Source organism: Epinephelus lanceolatus, chromosome 12 (genome assembly GCF_041903045.1).
Source record: "Epinephelus lanceolatus isolate andai-2023 chromosome 12, ASM4190304v1, whole genome shotgun sequence".
In the NCBI taxonomy this organism is placed as follows: domain Eukaryota; kingdom Metazoa; phylum Chordata; class Actinopteri; order Perciformes; family Serranidae; genus Epinephelus; species Epinephelus lanceolatus.
The window spans coordinates 15,087,858-15,109,267 of record NC_135745.1 but is presented as its reverse complement, the minus strand read 5'-3'; the positions used below and the strand labels follow the sequence as shown (position 1 = coordinate 15,109,267).

Sequence of the window (21,410 nt, the reverse complement as noted above, 5' to 3'; positions counted from 1 at the left end):
CATCCTTTTCAAAGATGTTTGTTTGTTGTTATATGTTTACCTTAAAAATGAATATTGGCTGATATAATTTTTGATATAATTTTTAAGGTCTGACATGTTGATTGATATCTGGTTTGGGTCAGTATCAGGCAGGCTTTTATTGGTATTCTATGATGTTTTCCTTTTTTAGAGCCATGTGTAAACTCTTCAGATAACAGCTATACAAATAAATGCATTATAACGATTATTATACTAAGGCTTGAGGTCTGGCCTAAGAATTGGCACTACAAAATCATCCAGCTAACCAACACAGGTACAAATAAATGCATAAACAGTACCAAACAATATGTAAACGGATTCTACAGAATTAAACATAGGTAGATGTTAGATGAATATGGGGGAAATTATGTGTAAGATAGATGATAACAAATGATAAAGATGTGTTTTAATTGCATTATGCACAGTGTCAGAGCCTGGCTCTTGGGACATGACAAATATGAGGGAGACACGAGGATTAAGCAAAGCCATTTATTTAACAAAAGTAACTGAATTTGCAATCATAATTAAAAGAACACACAGAGTTGGATGTGAATGCATGGATGATCAGTGTAGTGTGGGAACATTGTAGAGTGCACAAAATAATCAAAGGGGAACCAAGGACTAACCAAGGCTGATACATCACTGGGGAAGGTGCCTGTCTGGCACAGAGAGAGAAGGAGAATGACTGACAGAGCCTCAATTTATAATCTGGGAGCACTGGGCCCAGGTGCCACCAGAAAGCCCTGATTACCAGCCCATCCCACACTCAGACCAGTTTAACACATACAGACACTGTTGGTTAGCACCAGGGGGCACAACACACAGTCACCTATTTTTCTTGATGCATCTCTGCTCTTAATATGTGCATGCTCTTCTTATACTTCCTGTGACACTGATCAGTTGCAGATCTCTTCACTTCACTTCACTTCACCATTCATTTCAGTAGGAAGAATGTGTTTGGTTTTGCCTGCCACAGAAGTAGTATCAGAACAGTGCTGGTGCAGCTACAACTTACTCAGGAGGATGTCAGCAGGAACTTAAACCTGGCTGTTTGTATTAAGTAGATGTGTGTGATTTAATAAGAAAGCAGTTATTTTGGGATGCTGTATGGACTTTTTACTGTTTATCGTCAGTGTGGCTTGCAGCATATTAGGTGCAAAATTGAGTACAATATGCAGTGCTGAGCAGAGAAGTATACTTCATTTATTGTCTGAATGCTGTGCTTTCCAACCTTTGATTCTTACCATCAGGTGGCGATAGTGTAGGATAGAAAACTACATAATATACAGAGCAACATGCTGATTTTATAAAGGTGTAGTCTGGACAGGGAAGTTGAGGAAATCGGATCACTTCTTTGAGGTCCTGGTATAAGACTGTGCTATAATGTATTTGACTTGAGTCACGCGTTCATTGCGTTACCTGTTGTTTTACAGCTGCACCTGCAGTAAAAACAAGCCGTCTCACTCCTTTAGAAAAACATTAACAATCCAGGAAGGAGTAACGTCCTTAGTGTGTGTGCGAGCTCCGACAGTGTTGGAGGGAAGTCATGGAAAAGTCATGAAATGTTGCAGGGCTGCAGAGCCACGTTGGGAACCCTTCAAAGGCTTCGCGTGATATTTTTGGATTGTCTGACTTTCGCTCCTTTCTTTCCTCCCTGTCTGAGGCAAGAGTAGAAAGCAGGGAGAGCAGCTGGTGTTGAATTGGTCCTCTGGTGAGAGATTAGTGTCTGCTACTCCCCCTGCAGTCTGGGCCGCACTGCAGCTCCAATCCATCCTGCCTTATAAATTCACCACGGACTCACAGTGACAGGTTCTGGCAAGGTATACGAGTGCAGTGCTCTGTGTAGCGGGTGCTTGTGCTCGTGAATAATGTGTAATGTGTGTGAGCCAGGTTGTGCAAATATGTCCCACTGAGTGTGTATGTGTGCGTGTGCGTGTGTGTGTGTGCACCACATGATTTCCTGTTTTCATTCCATTCTGATATCCCACATGTGTGTGTTGCAGGGTTCTGGTCGTCATTACTGCGTAGCTTTTTGCGAGGCATTAAGTGTAATTGTAGAGTGTGGTGGGAAAATATGCAGAGAGGTGTATCAGTGAAGGGGGGGGTTGATGGAGGGAAATGAGGCAAACAAGGACGGCGGTGAGGGGCAGAATCCAAGAAAGGCAAAGGAGAGGACTGAAAGAAAAGATGAAGGTGCAGAGACAGATGGAGGGAAAGTTAGAGATGAAAACGGAGAGAGGAAAGAGAAATGCCTGGTAAGGAGTGGGGGTTAGGACAGAAGGGTAAAAGAGTGATGGAGGACAGAGGACGGTGTAGAGGAAGATGGAACAAGTGAGATTACATCCATACCAAACCTGAATCATTTTGAAAACCACACATCAGAAGGAAAACAACTTCATCTTGTCTTCTTCAGCCTACTTCTGATTTTCTGATGGCAAACATTATTACATTGTAGTGTTAAACTTGTGTTTGATGTTTTGTTGTTTTAATTATGGGTATGTTTATGTATGTTGAAAACTGCAGTGGTGTAGTGGAGGGTATACGCAGGTATACGGGGTATGCCCACTTCTTTTTCTGTCCATTTCCAGTATACCCACTTATCAGCCAAAAAGCCATTGTAATATATAGGAGAGTATACCCACTTCCTCCACTCTAACCTGCCTGTCCACTTAGTAGTACACCCACCTCATCAACTACCACTACACCACTGTATCTGAAAATTAAACAAATAAAAACCCAAATCTTAAAGCTTTGTTTACAAAATCCATCGACACCTGGCTATACAGTATATATCTTTATACACTGTCCATGTACAAAAAATTATGCAAATGTCAGATCTGGCATTGAGTACAGAGAGGACCAAAATCATCTACTCACTAGTGAATCAAATGTGATATATGATTGTGATACTCTATAAAAAAAAATCAAAAAGCTACTGTATAAATTTTGAGAAATAGACTTTTTCTCTTTCGTTTTGAAGGAGTTTTTCATTTTTTCATTTCACTCATTGAGACTATGGTGGCAGGTGGTAGGAAATGGCGGCCTCCAGTGAAAATATTTTTTCAACCCAACATGTCCCCCTGGACAGGTTGCATCATCGGGCCATCATCGACATGAGTCAGTACAGTATTGATCAGTGGTCCAGTCACGTTATCACAGTGTAGCATTATCAGGGGAAAAAATAGGGTGTGTCCCCTGGATGGTAAAGCACTGACATGAGTGAATACAGCATCTAATGTAACAGCAGATGTGACGTAAGATTGCAGGAATGTCTAGTAATATTTTAGATAATCCTTAAATTTAGCTGTATTTTATGAACCTTAAAAATAAGGTTATTGTCTACTGGTAGTCCCCAGGGACCCTTGTGCCACGCCTCAGACACCGCCGTCATTTCCAGGCAGCAGGGTGGCAAGGATTAGGGTGGGCGACGGGGGCACAGGTGTCAGATCTGTGCAGAGCGCTGGCACAAAAGCAGACACGTCACAGACAATATGACAGTAAGAATAACATTAGTTTCACTCCTGGTGGTTTCTGTCACATGAAGTGAAGACACACCACTGTGTCTATGATTTCAGGACGCAGGACCTGCACCTAGCAACATCACTGTTTGTGTGATTGTAAACTGAATATCTGTGGGTCAAACAAAAACAACAATGTGAAGACGTCACCTGCGGCTATAGGAAAAATGTTCAGTATGTTTTTTGAACATTTCAAAGACCAAAAGATTTATCAATATGAAAATAATCATAAGTTGCAGCCTTTAATACCTGTAAGGAATGAGACGCACTAGGTGATTCTGTAGCTGGTCAAACCTTCATTCTGCTGCAGTGAAACATCAGTCAGTCAGTTTTATGATCACTAAAAGTGCAACCAAGTCAACCTGCACTACATGCAGGTTGACAACACCTGCAGTGTGTGATCAGCTCTATCATCATTCAAAGGGAGTGATTACAGAGGGTCGTCAGAAAGCTGTCCTCTGAACTTTTCCGATTGATTCACTGTCAAAAAGCTTTTTCTTTGTAGGTGTCAAATATGCTGGCTCAGTGCGGAGGCTAAGGGTGCTTTTTCAATTTAGTTGGCTCACGCACACTCAGTGCTGTGCCAGAACACATTTTGTGTAGACCCAGACGGAGCACTGAAGCTGCTGCGGTGCAGACGCGCTGTTAGTGTGGACGTATTCTGGGAGAGACTGGAGAGAAGGAGAGAAACAGCAAAACAAAAAAAAAAGGCAGAGATGAGGACAAAGAGTAGAGAAGTGACAAACAAGTGAGGTAAGGGAGAGAAGGAAGGAGGTAATAAGACACTGAGGGATGAGTAAAGAGAGAGAGAAGCATGATGAAAGTTAGATGAGTGTGTCTCAGAGGGAGAAAGCGAGACTTGGAAAGCTTTTGGATGAGATCATGGGAAGCAGAGATCTGTGTGTTTAAAACGAAGCTTAACAGGGCTTGGCCTGGTCCCGCCTCTTCTTTATGAACACACACACACACACACACACACAGCTGCACCTGTCCCTGACAAGGCTCAGCAGGAAGAGGCGTGGCCTTTGGCACCGGTCCTGCCTGCATTTCAAATGCCTGATCTCCATGGCAACGCTGGTCGCAGTTTTGCCTCACTGCTTGTTCTTATCAATGTTTTTACACGCAGAAAGTGAGGTAACGTGTCTGCCCTAGACACTTTACCACTGTTTTTAGACAGATTATTATATAAGGCAACAGCAGAGCTTTAACAAGGTGACAGACATCATCGGCTACAAGTGATGAAATGCTGTTCAGACCAATTAGTGACGTGGACTCTGTGTCTGCTCGTGATAAGAATGGGAAGAACATTTATTTATACAGCACCTTTCAAAACAATGTTACTAGGTGCTTTACAAGCAAGAGCAAAATATTTTGAGACAAAAACAAGAGAATAAACAGCAAATGAATATGATAAGACACACGGAGAAAAGCAAAACAGCTGTGAGACAAATAAATCTTGCTACTACATTACAAAGACAAAATCATGTTGCCTTGGTTCTTGCCTTACTTGCCTTTAAACCTGAGAGGCGGGGTGTTGAATAAAATATGTTATCTAGTTATATCATGGGAAATGTATGTTTTTGGAGCTTTGTTCCCGCATAGATCTGTGCACATATGCGAGTCAACCGGACGTCTTTTCATTTCTATTAGAACTTCTGTGATCTCCAATGTGTTTCAGAACTCCTTCAGTTTTTTTTTCCAGTCCAGAATTTGCCTTGAGTACACTGAAAAAACTGAACTCCTACAGCAGATTTCGGATGTACCATATGCACTGTGCCACAGGAAGTTAGCATAAAGCAAATCTGCTGACAGATTGCTGAATGTTTAGCTCTGTTTATACATTTTTTCTTAATGAAAAGTTCAATGGCATATTTAGCTAGCTAACACAGGTAGCATGCTAGCTGTGTAACTTATAGAGAGCAGGCCAACCTCCTCACTTCTTTGTCACCACACATTATTGGTACTTCTTTGTCTGTGTACTGCTCCATGTGCATATTACACAAGATTGGGCAGCAAAATTAACAAATAAATAAACAAAAGTTACTTTTTCTGCCATTTCTGTGGTGGCGTTTTTATTCATCAGTAAAGAGATGCATTTCCTTGCGTTGAACACTAGGGGCACACTTCGTAAACTATACGGAAATACAGACTCAAAACAAAACTGCGTGGAAACGAGACCTACGCATCAAGATGTCTCAGCCTTTGCTGCCTTGATTTTGCCCACTGTTTGAAAAATCTGTCTCTAATCTGTAGTACTAAATTGCTTTAATACAGGCATTAACCCTTTATAGACTGTTTATCTACCATTGTGTCAACTAAAATCTTAAAGTTGATATCAGAGTAGGGCTATCCAGTTAAACTGTAATCTTGTATGGAAGTACAAAATAAGAGACACACTGAGAATGCTTCACAGTCTTTAGTCTTACAGCTGCAGTTCATTTTCAGAATAAAGCCTGTGATCCTACACTGACATTTTCTTGTTTTTGTTTTCTTTTTTCTCTTCGGCCACTTTGACCTTTCTTATTCATCTGTTGCTTGTATCAGTGATTAAACGCAAGCCATCGCTGATCTTGATATGATCAATTTTACACATTGATTGTACAAAAGGTAAATGTGATAAAAGCCTGCCCTCCCTCTCTGCTCTGTAAACATCCAAATATCACTGTAATGTCATGGCAAGTAATAACAGCAATTTCCAGCCTGTATGCCAAACGTGTTCGTGTCTTATTGCGCACAGTCGCTGTTGAAAAAGCTCAGACATTAAGCTTGTGGTTGGTGATAACACTTTTATATGAGTTTGCGACCTTATGCGTTCATGTCAGTGTGTCTGAGAGTCTCTTACTCGAGCTTAATTTAAATACTGTGTTTAATGAGAGGAAGTATTGGGTGAAAACTGACTGTGTCATACTGCTGTTTCACTTTCCTCCTCACTGTCACATTAGAATGAAGTCCAGCCGTCTAATAAGGCTCCTTATAGTTACAGGAAAACACATGCAGTTTCTATTACAGCAGCCAGCTGTTCCATGTGAACTTAGACATCATCAGGAGAGTTCACCCGATCAGATAAGCTGACTGTCGCTGTATACACGTTATAAATTGAAGTTGGTTTTTATCTCTGCTTTTCGGAAAGAAAACATTACAGTATCAGCAGGATGGAAGGTTTTTCAGTGAATATCAGACGGGTCATGGCTCTCTGCACAGTGCAGCTATTACATGAACAGCAGTTTTGGAATTTTTCTTTTAACCTTAGCCTACTAAGTAATTTTGCACTTGAAAAGGTCAGGGGAACAAGCTGTGGTTTTAGTGGGATATTTCCTTGTGTTGTTTTGAAATCATTTGCACTTGGTTTTGTACAGAAATGGGGTCAAGACGAGTCACAACAGCTGAATCACTGGAGTGGTTTTAGTTGATGTTCCTTTCACCTGTCTCAACTTTGAATCGGAGAAAGTTCAGTGACTAATTTTGCCCTTGAGATAAGTTTTGGCCTCTCTTGTACGAGTTTTAAAATCAACTCCTGAATGTAAATGTTTACTCTGTTCTCGTGACTTCATCCATATTTCTCACAGCTCCATGTTGATGATATCATACACAATGCTTTTATAACATGAACAGTGTGGTAGGTGGAATCTTTAAATATTAACTTTAAAAAATGTTTCTCATAGCCAAAGTCCAAAAATGTTGTACTGAAGTATTTCGGAAATTTGTGCTCTCCAGGCTTTGATTTTACGAATATAAATTGGTTTAATAGAGGAAGAACCCATCAATTGGATTTATTTAGAATCCATGTGGCGCTCTCTAGTGGTGCTGCTGTGAAACAACATCGTATTCAGCTGCTGATTCAGTCTGTGCAACTCAGACAGTTTTGTAAATATCTACAGCATCAGACAGTTAGATGGATATTTTTCATCACTGATCAATAAGTCCATCAACACGCGTAGATCTGAAACCTTGTTTGTGTGTGTCTTTTTAGTGAAGGAGGAGTGCGTTTCAGAAGAGGAAGAGGATACTCTAGTGGATGAGATTCTCCAGCAGGGAGACACCGCCGTCATCTATCCTGAAGCCCCTGAGGATGAGCAGAGTCCGGCAGAGACCGGAGGCGCTGATGAAAATGGTAACATTTATACACCAACTCACAGCAATACTGTGAGAGATGTAAACCTGTAATAAAACTAGTGATTCCAGGCTGGTGTGGTGGCAACAACACAAAATACACTCTGCCTATCATCATATGGGACAGTCAGGCACTACAAATGAGTAAGTCGGATGAAAGATGGCAGAATTTAAGCATCGTCCTCCATGTACCTCCCCCCTGTCACAGGCACACCAGACTCCTTCTCCCAGTTGCACACTTGCCCCTACTGCTCCCGGGGCTACAAGCGCAACGCCTCACTGAAGGAGCACATCAAGTATCGCCACGAGACCAGCGAGGACAACTACAGCTGCTCACACTGTAGCTACACCTTCACCTACCGCTCGCAGCTGGAGAGGCACATGAGTCACCACAGGGGCACCAGGGAGCAGGTAACATCAGAACCTCTGCAGATTCAGTCATAAACTAAAACCTCTGCATAGATAATCAATGTTCCTTTTAACCCTTTGACCTACAGTAAAACGGGAAAAAATGGAAATCTTTACTTTGTTTTTTTAAAAAGGTCAAAGCTTTATATTTGATACTTGGCTTCCATGAATACTGAACAGCTCATGCTAACAATAGAAAAACTAACACCTCTTACTTATTTGTGTTTATGGCCACATTATTCTGCAGCTTCTCGTCACCTTCCTCATTGTTCATTCTTTCCTTGTATTTCTTTGTCTGTCTCAGCGTCACGTTTCCCAGTCCACAGTTGGATCAGCAGCAACAGGTGGGACCCGCAAGTTCAAGTGTACCGAATGTTCCAAGGCCTTCAAATACAAGCACCACCTGAAGGAGCACCTGCGCATTCACAGCGGTGAGCTGTTGCCGTGACAACCACTGCTCTCACTCATTCACTCACACACACACACACACACACACACACACAGACCACACCCTGGTAGTCCAATCTTTTGTTCAAAACCCCAGGCCACTCCTGTTTTGTAGCGCTTATTTAATATCTGTAATCACTGTGTCTGCAGGTGATTTATAGTCATCATCAAATCTACACACTCATCATAAGCTCATTATGGCTCTGCTTGTTTTGGCATGAGAATTTTAATCATTTAATCAAATCATTCTGCTCTGTTATGTAAGGTTTTCCAAAATATTGTGGGCTCTGGGCTGGCACGGTGGTGTGGTGGTTAGCACTGTTGCCTCACAGCAAGAGGGTTCCCGGTTTGATCCCAGGCGTGGGAGCCCTGCTGTGTGGAGTTTGCATGTTCTCCCCGTGTCAGCGTGGGTTCTCTCTGGTCCAAAGACATGCAGATTGGGGCTAGTTTAAATGGTGACTCTAAATGTGAATGTGAGCGTGAATGGTTGTCTGTCTCTCTGTGTCAGCCCTGCAATAGTCTGGCGACCTGTCCAGGGTGTACCCTGCCTCTCGCCCAATGTCAGCTGGGATAGGCACCAGCCTCCCCGCGACCCTCACGAGGATAAGCAGTTAGAAAATGGATGGGTGGATGGATTTTGGGCTCTTTGGTTAATTTTGAATTTAAGTTGTCTTTTAAAATACAAAATAAGGGACGACTGGCGACTGAATTTCACTGAAACTGGCAACTATGGCTCAGGTATGGGTTAAAATATTTTAATACTAGAGTACAACACCTGAGTTTTGGTATATGATCACAATACAAAACATATTTCGATACTTTATTTCGAGAAGTATAGTAGAATTCTACTAATCACATTTTTTTCATTTCATAAAAAAAGCCATAAGAAGAAGTTCTTAAATGATAAATTGTACAAACGCAAACATTAGTACAAGATCTTAACAAGGCCTATTTTGATTAAAATCTGGAACTATGTGATCAAAGACTGAATTGAAAACAGAACTTTTCTCCCCTACTGTTGAGTGGTGTTATTGTCAGAACAGCTGATGGTCCCATTCACACAGTTGAGAAGTCGTTCTTCCGACTTTGATATGTTGATGAGCTTTTAAGTCGTTACGTGGAAAGAATATATATGCTACAAAGAGGATGTTTTTTTACTGCTCAGCCATTTAAACAACACTTAAGTAGCTTTTTCTGCACCAGTACGTTTCCTGAAATCACTAAAATATTGCTTTATCTGACTTGTTATTGCAGTTATAGCTAATAAATACATTTTGTAACCAATCTAGGTCATTCTTCTTGGACAGCAGCTAACGGTTTACACCCTAATACCATACAAATTACATGCTAGCACAAACTGATATGCAATAATGTGAACTCACCATCAACAAACATTTACTCTGTTCATTGTGTTTCTGCATTCATGACGTCATAGCCAGCAGGTCTTGTACCAAATTTTTTACCGCCTTTCTCAGCTGTTACAGTCCATGCATTCATGTGGTGTCAGAATAATCGTAAAAATGAGTTCCCCACTGGGAAAATTCACATGAATGCCCCCTCAAGTACAGTGTACATGTACAGTTCAGTGGTACATGACTTGCCGAGTAGATGTCATATCACGCAGAAACATGGCTGACAAAAGTAATTGCATGGTTGATGTGAAACTTTTATTAATGGCAATTAAATTTATATAGCACATTTCATTACATGTAAACTCAAAGTGCTGTACACACACACACACACACACACACACACACCATTAATTAACCATAGGCCTGGGAGAATAGTTCACGTATTACATATTACTTTGTGCTGATATGTAGCTTGTAATATGGTATTATGTTGTGAGTGTTAGTAATTGTCCATGTAGCGTGACCTAGACCAGTTAGAAAAGTTATATATTAACACCAACACTGATAGCAAGGATTAAGACACATTTCAGTGGTTATAGGAAATGTTATGGTGCAGCAGTAAGTGTGGAACATTTCAAACTGTTTCACCATGCTTTGATAACAACATGAATCTTCACTGGGACGTTAAACGCTCTGAGTAATGAAACACAACACATCTTCTATGTAGCGTTCATGTTGTCTTTGACATGTCTACAAAGTCTAAAGAACGACTTCCCAACAGGGGAAATGGGAACATCCGAGGATCACGTGAATGCAGCAGCGCTATAGTTGTTGTTCCGACCTGAGGGGGCGTTCCCGTGAAGCTCCCCAGTCGGAAACTCATATTTCCGATTGTTCCGACACCACATGAATGCGACAGCAGGTAACCGCATGGACGTAGCGGCTGCTACTGGAAAGTTGTGTGCGCCTGTTTGTGTTGCTCGTTTTTAGACCGTAAAGTTTAGGCACACTTAGCCTACAGCTGCCATGATCTCATAGGAGGCGCCACTGTATGCAACCACCTCGTGTCTGACTGCGGGCAGATCCACCGGTCTACCTGCGGAGAGCGTCACATCACCGGGATCAGGTTTGGCTTCTGTCCCAGGAGGGAGACACCAGAGGCGGCGGCGGCGGCGGCGGCTGGGGGGAAGCGAGCAGGGCTGCACGCTAAGCTAAAGGCTGCGCCGCATTAACTAAAGTTCCCCACCACCCTCCTCTCAAACACACGGTCTCTTTGCAACACGATGGACGCGCTGAGACTGAGGTTAACATCGCAGCGAAACACAAAGAAATGCATCCTGATCGTGACCCAGACAAGGCGGGACCGTGATATTCCCGACGCTGCCGTGAAATTAGCGGGCCGCTTGCTGCACCGTGTGCACAGGACAACTGATGCCTGCAAGACGGGAGTCCTACTTTGTGTGTATACAAACAGTGCTCGGTGCACGGGCATCGGGATTTTGTTGTGTTGTTGATTTGTGCAGCAGTATATTGTCAAGAAAAGTTTTGTTTTCACTTGGTTGTCGCGTTGCGTTTTCCTCAGAGCATTGCAACAACCTCAGTTTACACAGTTAATGCTGTTGTGCAGCCATTTCCGCCGCTGGGGAAAGTTACCTGGGCAAACAAAAGCGCTATCCTCTTTGCCTTTGTGCTGTATTTTCCCGGCAGATGGTACCCAATCCCAGACAGAATTGCACTGCAAAATTGAGGCTTACAGGGAACCAATCTAAACATTAAATACTGTAGCTATCACACCGTGCAATCAACATTTAGTTCATAATTTTAAGTAAAAGCAAAACATTTTTCCACTTAAACAAGACAGAAAATCTGACCAGACACTTAAAGGTCCAGTGTGTAGGATTTAGAGACATCTACTGGCAGAAATAATATGTTATTCTTATATTTTCATTAGTTTATAATCTCTTGAAAATAACAATCATTATGTTTTCATTACCTTAGAATACGTTTACCTATACACTTTAAGAGATATTTGGTACTTAATTAGTTTGTCATACTCTGTGCTACAGACGCATTTTTTGTCAGTATCAAAAAAGGTTCCATACCCATTCCCACTGACAACTTCAACTTACAAAGAAGAGAAATCAGAAGCATTTTTAATTAAGCTTATCCTAATTGAAGATGTGATTGAACTGCCTCTTTAACACTTTGTTTTTCCTCTGTGTCCCCCTCTTAGGTGAGAAACCGTATGAATGCTCAAACTGCAAGAAGCGATTCTCCCACTCAGGCTCCTACAGCTCCCACATCAGCAGTAAGAAGTGCGTGGGTGCAGCGCCCCCCAATGGCGTCCCTCCAACGTCGATCAAACCCCCACCTACCACCCAGACCACGCCGGTCGTAATTGCTCCCGCCCGCGTGGTCCTTAAAGAGAAGACTGAAAGCAAGCCCCTCCAGGAGCAGCTCCCCGTCACCCAGATCAAATCTGAACCTGTGGAATACGATTGCAAGCCTGCGATGGCGGCAACGGCAACATCAGCCGGTGCCAACGGAGTGGTCAACGGAGGCACGGCACAGCCAGCTGTTGTTCCAGCTGCAACCCTGCCCCAGGGTGTGGCTATGGTCGTACCAACAGTCGGCCTCATGTCACCCATCAGCATCAACTTGAATGACTTGCAGAACGTGCTTAAAGTGGCGATGGACGGAAACGTGCTCCGGCAGGTGCTGGGTACAGCTAATGGGGTGGTGACGCAGGGGAAGCAGGGAATTGTAGTCCAACAGCCTCAGCAGCAGATCATCAGCCTTCCCGCCTTTGTGGACCACGACGGCACCACAAAGATCATCATCAACTACAGCATTAGCCCTGCAGCTGCCACCACTGCCACCACCCAGCCTGCACCACTTGTTGCCAAAAACAATCCAGCTCCCCCTCCCACTGTCACCACTGCTGCAGCCCCCACCCCCACCAAGACAGATAAACCCCTGACCCCAGAGGTGGCTGACCTGTCTATTGTAAAGACAGAGCCAGAATCAGTGGCCATCACAGACATGGAGACAGAGGCAGCCACACAGACAGAAATGGAAACTGTTAGAACTCCAGTCGCCCAAACAGCTCAGATGCCAAAAGTCAGCAGCACCAGTACGTGTTTACTATGCGATGACTGTCCCGACAACCTGGAGGCGTTACACCTCCTCCAGCACCGCAAAGCAGCCAATGGGGAGGCTGTTGACTCCGCCGCTTTAGACCCCTCCTTCGCTGCCCTGCTAAGCGAGGCGGGGGTGACGCTGGAAGAGCCACCTGTGGACGACCTCCTCTCACTCCTCAAGACTTACTTTGCCTCCAATGCCAACCCCAGCGAGGAAGAGTTGGCAAAGATCTCAGAGTCTGTCAGTATTCCAGTGGATGTGGTCAGAAAGTGGTTTGCCAAGATGAACTCTGGGAAAAATGTGGGCAAATGCGGCAGCGCTGCTACTGCAGTTTCCAAAAAGACTGAAACTACAAAGTCCAGTTCAGAGGACGTGTCGAATCAGAACGGAGATGCGGAGGAAGACAACTCCCAGGAAACATCACACAAAGCCTCATCAGAATCTGGCAGCGCTTCCCTGTCAGACTCTTCATCACTCGGCGTCAGCACCGGGGACCTCGTCATCGTGAAAAGCGAGCCAGAGGACCCAGATGCTCCAGACTCCCAGGCCGAGCCGCTTGACCTCTCCCTTCCTAAAGACATAGCAGCGGCGTTGGCAAGGACCACACCTCCTGCCAAGCAGCAGGAACAGCCCCTGAACCTGACCTGCCTGAGGAAGGAGCAGCTGGGGGGTCGAACCATCTACGTCACCACGCCTCAGACCGGAAGACCTGTCAACATCGTCACTGCTGCACAGCTGCCCACATTGGTGGCCATCGCTGGTCAGGGCACGGTGGGCTGTCTGGGTGCCCTCAACACCTCAACGAAGCGCACCATCCTCATCCCCCAGCTCACCTACACCTACGCCACTACAGCTGGCAACGCCACTGGAGCAAAGACTGTCGTACTGAACGGCCATAAGGTTGGTAGTGCTAAACATTAAGATTGCCAGAATATATTTTCTCCATTTTGATTTCTCTTATGTGTTCTACCACTACTCTGACCACAGAGCAGTTCAACAACTCCATCAAAGGAACACATTAACATTCACCATCAAGACCTCTCAGACAGCGATCACTGCCTGATGATTGCCTCCGCCTGACGCGTAGCATTAAACTGTTTTACCACATTGATAAATGTCTTTCACTCCCATTAGCAACAGGAGAAGAGGCCGGACAGCAGCTCCGATGGCGTCTCCACAGTGGAGGAGCAGAACGACTCCGACTCAGCCGCACTGATGAAGAAGCGACGGCTGGAAAACGGCGTCTACCCCTGTGACCTTTGCTCCAAAGTCTTCCAGAAGGGCAGCTCCCTGCTCAGGCACAAATATGAACACACAGGTGTGCTCTACAAGTCAAAGCTGTGGCTTATAATTTAAATAAGTCTAATTTATTTTATTCAGCAGGGTTTCAGATTTCCTTTTTTGCTAAAAGGTAGGTCAAGTTCTCAAGGCCATGACTTTACAAATGACATCATCTCTTATTAAATGTGTTATACGTAGTGTGAGTGTAACTTTTATGGGACAGCTGGCCTGTAAATGCACCAGCTCAGAAAGAGTTGACATCAGTATCTATAAAGATGAGACTCTTGAGGTGAATTAATTGGAAATTTTCCCTGAAGCTCCAAATGGTATCACACTGAATGTGGTTTTATTAAGGTCTGTTAGTAGTTAGCTGTGTGCTGCACTACTGTGCACTGGTGTGATGGTTCAGCCCTGACATCATCCACCTAAACACAAACAACAGACACAAATTCACAGGTACTGCCTGTTTATAGAGTCATCAGGGGCATTTTTTTTAATGTACCGATGAGTCAGCAATTACTTTGCCAGACGAGATTTCGAAATTTACAAACTTTAAAACAACTTTGTATACCTGTTTTCAACTGAGTAAAGATGGAGACTGGTGCTTTCAGGGAGTAACTGGAAATCATTTCATTATTATTTTCATCGTTTGATTTTATTTCAAAGGCATAGTTAGTTACCTTAGAGCAGTGGCTACAACTTTTTTGACTTGTGACCCCTTAAAGCTCTTAAACCCCTGTCACTTATTTTATATATAAGTAATGCTAAATATCGATTAGTAATTAGTTTGGCCTTTGAAATGTCTGAAAATTGTGTAAAATGCTTGTCACAATTTCCCCAAGAGCCTCAGAGGATGATATGAAATTAATTATTTCATATGGCCATCATCCCAAAACCAGAAGATTACAGTTTATTGTCACTTAAAACAAAGAAAAGCAGTAAATCGTCGTAATTTAAAGCTGGAGCTAGGCAATTCAATTGGCATTTCTGCTTGAAAAATTACTAAAATTACTAGGGATTGATTTATTATCGAAATAGTTGCCAGTTAAATTTCTGTCAGTCAACTAAGTCATTGTTTCACCTTTAAAAACACTCAAATAATGTGTAGGGGAAAAGAAAAGACAACTAAAGTGAAGTCTTAATAAATTTGAGCTTATCCTATCAATCATTTATTGGACATCATTCCCAGGATGTCAGATGCCAACGCTTTGGGTTGTTGGTTTGATCTGACTCCCAGCCCAAAGCATCTGTATATGACGACCTGGGAAGAAGGCAGTTATCATTTTTGAGAATTACATTCAGCACTGTTAAATACATACATTTAACAAAATGAACGTTTTTAGGTACTTGCACTTCATTTCAGTATTTCAGAAATCTTTAATAACACCTTTCCTCCCCTACAATTATCAGTTGTAGTTATTATTCTGCTACTTAAATCGGACTGCGTCAGTTGAGTTTGTGTTATTTCCCTGTCTGACTCTTTGTTTTATCATCTTCAGGAAAACGGCCCCACGAGTGCAGCATCTGCAAGAAGGCCTTTAAACACAAACACCACCTGATCGAACACTCGAGGCTGCACTCCGGTGAGAAACCCTACCAGTGTGATAAGTGTGGCAAGCGTTTCTCTCACTCTGGTTCATACTCCCAGCACATGAACCACCGCTACTCCTACTGCAAGAAGGATGGGTTGAGCCCTAGCTCCGGCTCAGGGCCACGCAGGGCTCAGTCGGAGCTCGGCAGCCCCGGCGCTGGCCCGCAGTCGGACAGTCGGACCACGACCCCGCGCTCTCAACTGGACTCAGACGAGAGGGAGAGCGAAGAAGAGGACGATGAGGCCATGTGCATGGACGACATCCGGGTCGTGCAGGTGGACGATGGCGAGTGCGAGATCTACGAAGGTAACTTTGAGGATGATGATGAGGAAGACATGACAGGGGAGGAAGAGGCAGACGGAGACAAGGTGGAAGACGAGTTCGCTTGTGATGTGGTGGAGGTCGAGCTGGGGGACGATCACATGCAAGAAGAAGAGATGGAGGAACCACCTGAAGACAAGGAGGAAGCAGCAAGTGCGCGTGCAGAGGAAATGGCAGACTGTGAAGCAAATACGGACAAAAGCATCAGGGAGGGGTCAGAGGGCGCTGAACCCACAGAGGACATGGTGACAAACGCCAAATAAAGGATGGAAAATCTCTTCGGGACAGCTCAAATGCCTCGGTCAATGAAGTCAAGTCAATTAAGACAAAACCGCAGAGAAGTGAAGAAAGTTCCGGCGGTTGCCTGATCTTAACGGTCCACTACTGTGTACAAAAACCCAGGTGTGCCTGAACTTGAAAAAAGAAAAAAACAAAACAAAACAGTGACTTTTTTTCTTGTGGAAATGAAATATCAGTGTTAAAAATTGTTTATAGAAGTACAGATTTTAAAGCAGAACTCACCCATCGACTTGTTAGAGTTGTTACTGAGACATACTAGGTTGTTTTATTGTTTGTTTTAATTTGGTCAGTGTTACTAATCCTGTTCTTGTTTGAAACATTTTAACCTGTAAAGATGATAAAGATTTCTATACCTTTTTATTGCCAATGAAGTTTCCTAAATCAGTATTTTATTGAGTTCTACGAACAAAAACCTCTGCACTACAGTATTCCTGGTTTACCTATGGATACATGCCTCATGCATTGTATGCCCTTCAGTGTTATAATACCTACACTAGCTAGCGAGATGTTGTTCGTGTTAGTGTTAGTCTTTGCTAGCTAGCATTACTTTTGTTTTCAGTTTGACTGTTAGCCTTAAGGAAAACAAAGTATTCTTGGGGAGGGTTGTGGGCGGGAAGGGGAGTCCGGGATGAGATGGAGGCTTCTGTACGCCATAACCAAATTTGTCCTATCAGGGAAGGTGGAGTCACAACCTTAAAGCCAGCATCAGGCGCCAATGTTTCGCAACCCGGCATAGCCTGTATAGGTGGAGTCTCCAGGTGAAGATGCAAAAGCAGACTCCACCTCGCCTGGCTCAGCTGTGGATCCAAAAACACGTGCGCCCATTCTTACTAAGCTTCTCCTTATTTTGGTCGACTTTAGTTCCGAGTCAGTGTTTCAGTGTTATTAGCTTATATATATATATGAAGTCATACTGTACGTGAAGGAACAGGGCTGTTCCCTGCTCCACCCCAATGCCTCCAGCCTTATGCAAGACCTGTGTGCTGTTAAAAGTGCCATTGAACAGTGTTCTCATTTCTTCTTCACACATGTAGCCAGTATTATGTCCCTCTGTTACTTACACAAGACCCATATTGACTAATGCTTGTCCACTTGCACAGAACAGCTAATTTGTCACAATAACTGAAAGAAACTTCCCATCAAATAAAACTTCAAGGCCTATAGAATGATTTAAACCACACATGAAAGCTGGGAAACACAGTATTATCTAATCTGATGACTATTTTTCCACTCATTGATTATTTAGTCTGATACATAATAGAAAATAGTAAAGATGGCCTGTTATAATTTCCCAGAGCCCATGATCACACCCTCAGCTGAACAGCTATCTCACACTCAAAGACATTCAGTCCAAAATTATATATATAAAAAAAAAAAAGAAAAGCGGCAAATAAAATGCATGTTTGGCAAATTTATCATCAGTTATCGAAAAAGCTGCAGCTTATTTTGCTGCTCTACCAAGTATATCTATCTATCTAAAAAATATATGCTTCTGGTCCTGATGCCTATTGTTGCATATTTTTGACTTTTAAAGACATTAACATTTGCTATTGAGGAATAGTTTTCAGTTATGGCCTTCCTCACAGTCCTAGTTGCTCAATAGTGCCCAAAATATTCAAATAGTTAAAACATTTTAGTTTAAAAGTAAAGCGTTTTGAGGCAGAGAAATGTGCGAGAACCACTGACGAATATCACGTCACTAGAGGTGCAACGATTAAGCGATCTAGCGATAGTTACATTTATCGGCAGCTACTTTAATTATCGACAAAAAATTACTTCCAAGAGAAAAAAGTCAAAATTAAAAGTGAATATTTTCTGGATTCATTACTCATCTACGACATTCAGCCTTTGGTTAAAGACAAAAGACAATTGAGGATGTCATCTTGGGCTTTGGTAAAAAAATGTTGATCAGTGTTTCCCATTTTCTGACATTTTATAGATTAAACAACAGATTAATTAATTAAGAATATAATCGACAATGAAAATAATCGTTAGTTGCAGTCCTAGTCCAGACTGAGCCTACCTGTGGATATGAAATGCCTTGTTAAGTTGTGATAATCACTTTCCTGCTGTTGTTTCTAAAATTGGAATCAGCATGTTTGACTTCATGTCACAAGTCCGAGTTTTAAAAATGTTTACATAAGTGCGAAAAACAGAAAATGTTCTGTTAAGGCACAGTGAAATATAATAATAATAATAATATTCAATGCTAAAAAATGCAGGGAATATTATCCAGCTCCAGTTTGACGCTCTGCTCCACCTGGTTGGCTCTGGAAGAAATGAAAATACACAAAATCAGTCGATTTTAAGGAAAATGGAGACAGAAGGATTTTACAGTAAATTTAGCCAAACTTGTGCACTTGTTATCAGTTTATAAAAAAAATAAGGAAAAATTGTGGCAAGCTGTCCCGCACTTCAGGTAACAAACGTTAGTGAATGTGGTCTCTATCAAAGTGTTTTCAGTTGGTTTTACCGAACAGTGTTTATGATATTAGTCTGTACTATTTTTGTTTTGGTTTTTAATGTGTGTCCTCTGTATGTTTTTTCAACAATGGCAGTATTAGAACCCTTTTCACAGATTAAAAAAATGTACCTGTTTAGTTTTTAGAAGACTTTTTTATATTTATGTGTCTTATTTTTATATTTTCTTTAATGGTTATTTATTACACATTGTAGTGTACATTACTGTAGTTTGAATTGATACAATAATATATTTTAGTATGAAAAATAATCTCAAGACAAACAAAAAAAAAACTACAACCAACAACCCAAAATGTGGTTCTGGGAGCTGACGTTTGTTTAACAAAAAAACCCATAAAAAGATAAAACATGTATTCTGTAAACATGACTTCTGTTTTAAGCTAGAAAAAAAGAAAAAAGACAGGAATGAAGTGAGAAATAGAAACTGTTACATGTGCATCCGCTCTTTGCGTCGTTATGAAGCTACTGAATTCTAAAACTCTGTGATTTTAAAAGCATGAGTCGTCGCCGTTTTAACGAAGGATCTTGTTATGAAGCCTCCCTTTTTATTTCGAAGCCAAATTTAGAATCGTTCCACCACCCTGTTTTCTGTTCTGTGCCAACTTGTTCCATTGTACTGTCGAAGGCTGCATATCGTTTGTTCTGTCCTCACCCTTTGTAAATCCACTGTCTTTTTGTATTGTTTTTATTTTAGTTTTGCTCCATTTTTATGACTCCCCATCACAATAAAATATAAGACAACATTTGTGAGTTGCTGGTTTTATTTCTCAGGTTTCTGCTTTATCACCTGCAATGTTTCATGCAAGGATAGAAGAACATTTACAGTCACTTGTCCCTAGAAATCCAGTGAATTGATGCTCTAATGGTGGCACATAGTTATCTAGACAATTACATGATAAATTCAAGCAGAAAAGGCACAATTGTTGCTTTAAAAAATTACGAGAAGGAAGTGCATGTTCAATGCTAAAAAATTTCTTGAGGAGGACCACAAAACCCTCCGTTTCATGTGTCCCTCCCCAAAATTGAAACGAAACCTACTCTCTTGGTTGAAGGCAAAACCACCCAGGTCATAGGGGTCAACTTGGTAAGATACTGGAGTGACAGTATCTTAGCACACTTGGCAAACTTTAAATATTGTATTTAATAAGTAGGCCTATGCATTGGCGTGATCTTAGCTTTATAAAAATACACTGAACAGAAAATGGCCTGACTGATCACCATTCAGAGCCTGGACTTCACTGCTTCATACAACAGAGAAGGTCAGACTAATCTATTGTGTTATATCAAAAAGCAGACAAACTGCACACTATTACTTGTTTACAAATATATCTGACTAAAACGTCCAAAGTATATCCAACCTGTGGTCATTCCCAGGTCAGGGTCATGACACAGTGTTGGTACCTGAGGATGTGAGACTCAGAATAGGTCGGTACATCAAATCCCTTTTCAAATTAGGTTGGTAAATACTGAACTTGGGAATACTGTCTTTCGGTACTTTGCACTATATAAATGGAACAAATGTTAGAGGACATTGAAGGTACACAGTGCAGGATTTTTCCTAAAAAACAACAAAACAATGTATAGACTCAGAAAACTAATCCCTCTCAGGCATCACCTATGACCCACTAGAAGTATGTGGTGGGGTATTTATCTGCATAGTCTCCACCCTCTGCTGGTATTTTCTGCTTCTCTTCTTTCTTTCTTTTGCTGTGATCAGGACGTTCCTTGGCTCAGTACACAGAGGAGATCGGGGCTTTATAAAAAGGTAGTGACCAAGTTTCTTTAAGCAGCACGCATTCAAGAGGAAGCAAAAACAGAGGGGCAAAAAGCCAAGCAGACAAAGCTTGTTCCTTAACAAGTAAATCTGAGGTTGGCTTTCACTGTTTACTAACAGTACCTAACAATTCCTGCATACTGTACCTTTAAAAGCTTGAACGTTCAGCCCATAGGATGGTTTTAAATGAGTAATTTTGGATCTTGTAGTGATGTGTGCGATTGTTTCTGATGCTTGTGCATCTTTTGTCTGACCTATTTCACTTGCTATACTCAGGGGCTCACTTGCAAAAGAGATCTTGACTAGTGAGACTACCTTTAAATTTAAAGTGGAATCAAGTTTGCTTTTAATAAGCAGAAAATTTAAATGTACCAAAAACCGAGGAAGAGCGTTCTCATAAATTGTGGTTGTGTTTTGTATTTAAAACAAAATGAAGATTTAACACCAGGTGGCGCTAGAAGACTACCCAACACACCTTTACAATGCCAGGAAGCGCTGAAGTCTGCAGACCACAATGCATTACGCAACTCTTATCATTAAATTAATTGAATTATGAGCCATGGTTATTAATTTGTCCTCTGTGTGTTGAAGAGAAGAGAAGAAAAACTGAGCCACCTGAAAATAATAATTTGTAACAGCATGTTTGAGATCCAAGAGAATAAGAGTT

General features: G+C 42.0%; 1 protein-coding gene across 4 annotated transcripts in view; it reads left to right on the top strand.

The window, feature by feature from the left end:
* Window positions 1-19,712, top strand: part of LOC117271637 (zinc finger E-box-binding homeobox 1-like) — a 76,009-nt gene extending 56,297 nt beyond the window's left edge. For 3 of the 4 annotated variants that reach the window (XM_033649946.2, XM_078172992.1, XM_033649947.2), the window contains exons 3-8: window positions 7,507-7,647; window positions 7,855-8,057; window positions 8,359-8,485; window positions 12,087-13,894; window positions 14,129-14,312; window positions 15,775-19,712. In XM_033649946.2, coding sequence (XP_033505837.2) covers window positions 7,507-7,647; window positions 7,855-8,057; window positions 8,359-8,485; window positions 12,087-13,894; window positions 14,129-14,312; window positions 15,775-16,451 — 3,140 coding nt within the window. In that variant the 3' untranslated portion in view covers window positions 16,452-19,712. Of the gene's footprint in view, window positions 1-7,506; window positions 7,648-7,854; window positions 8,058-8,358; window positions 8,486-10,781; window positions 11,312-12,086; window positions 13,895-14,128; window positions 14,313-15,774 lie in introns of those variants that run through there. The other variant, XM_033649949.2, reaches the window with a different exon arrangement.
* Window positions 19,713-21,410: the final 1,698 nt, after the last annotated feature.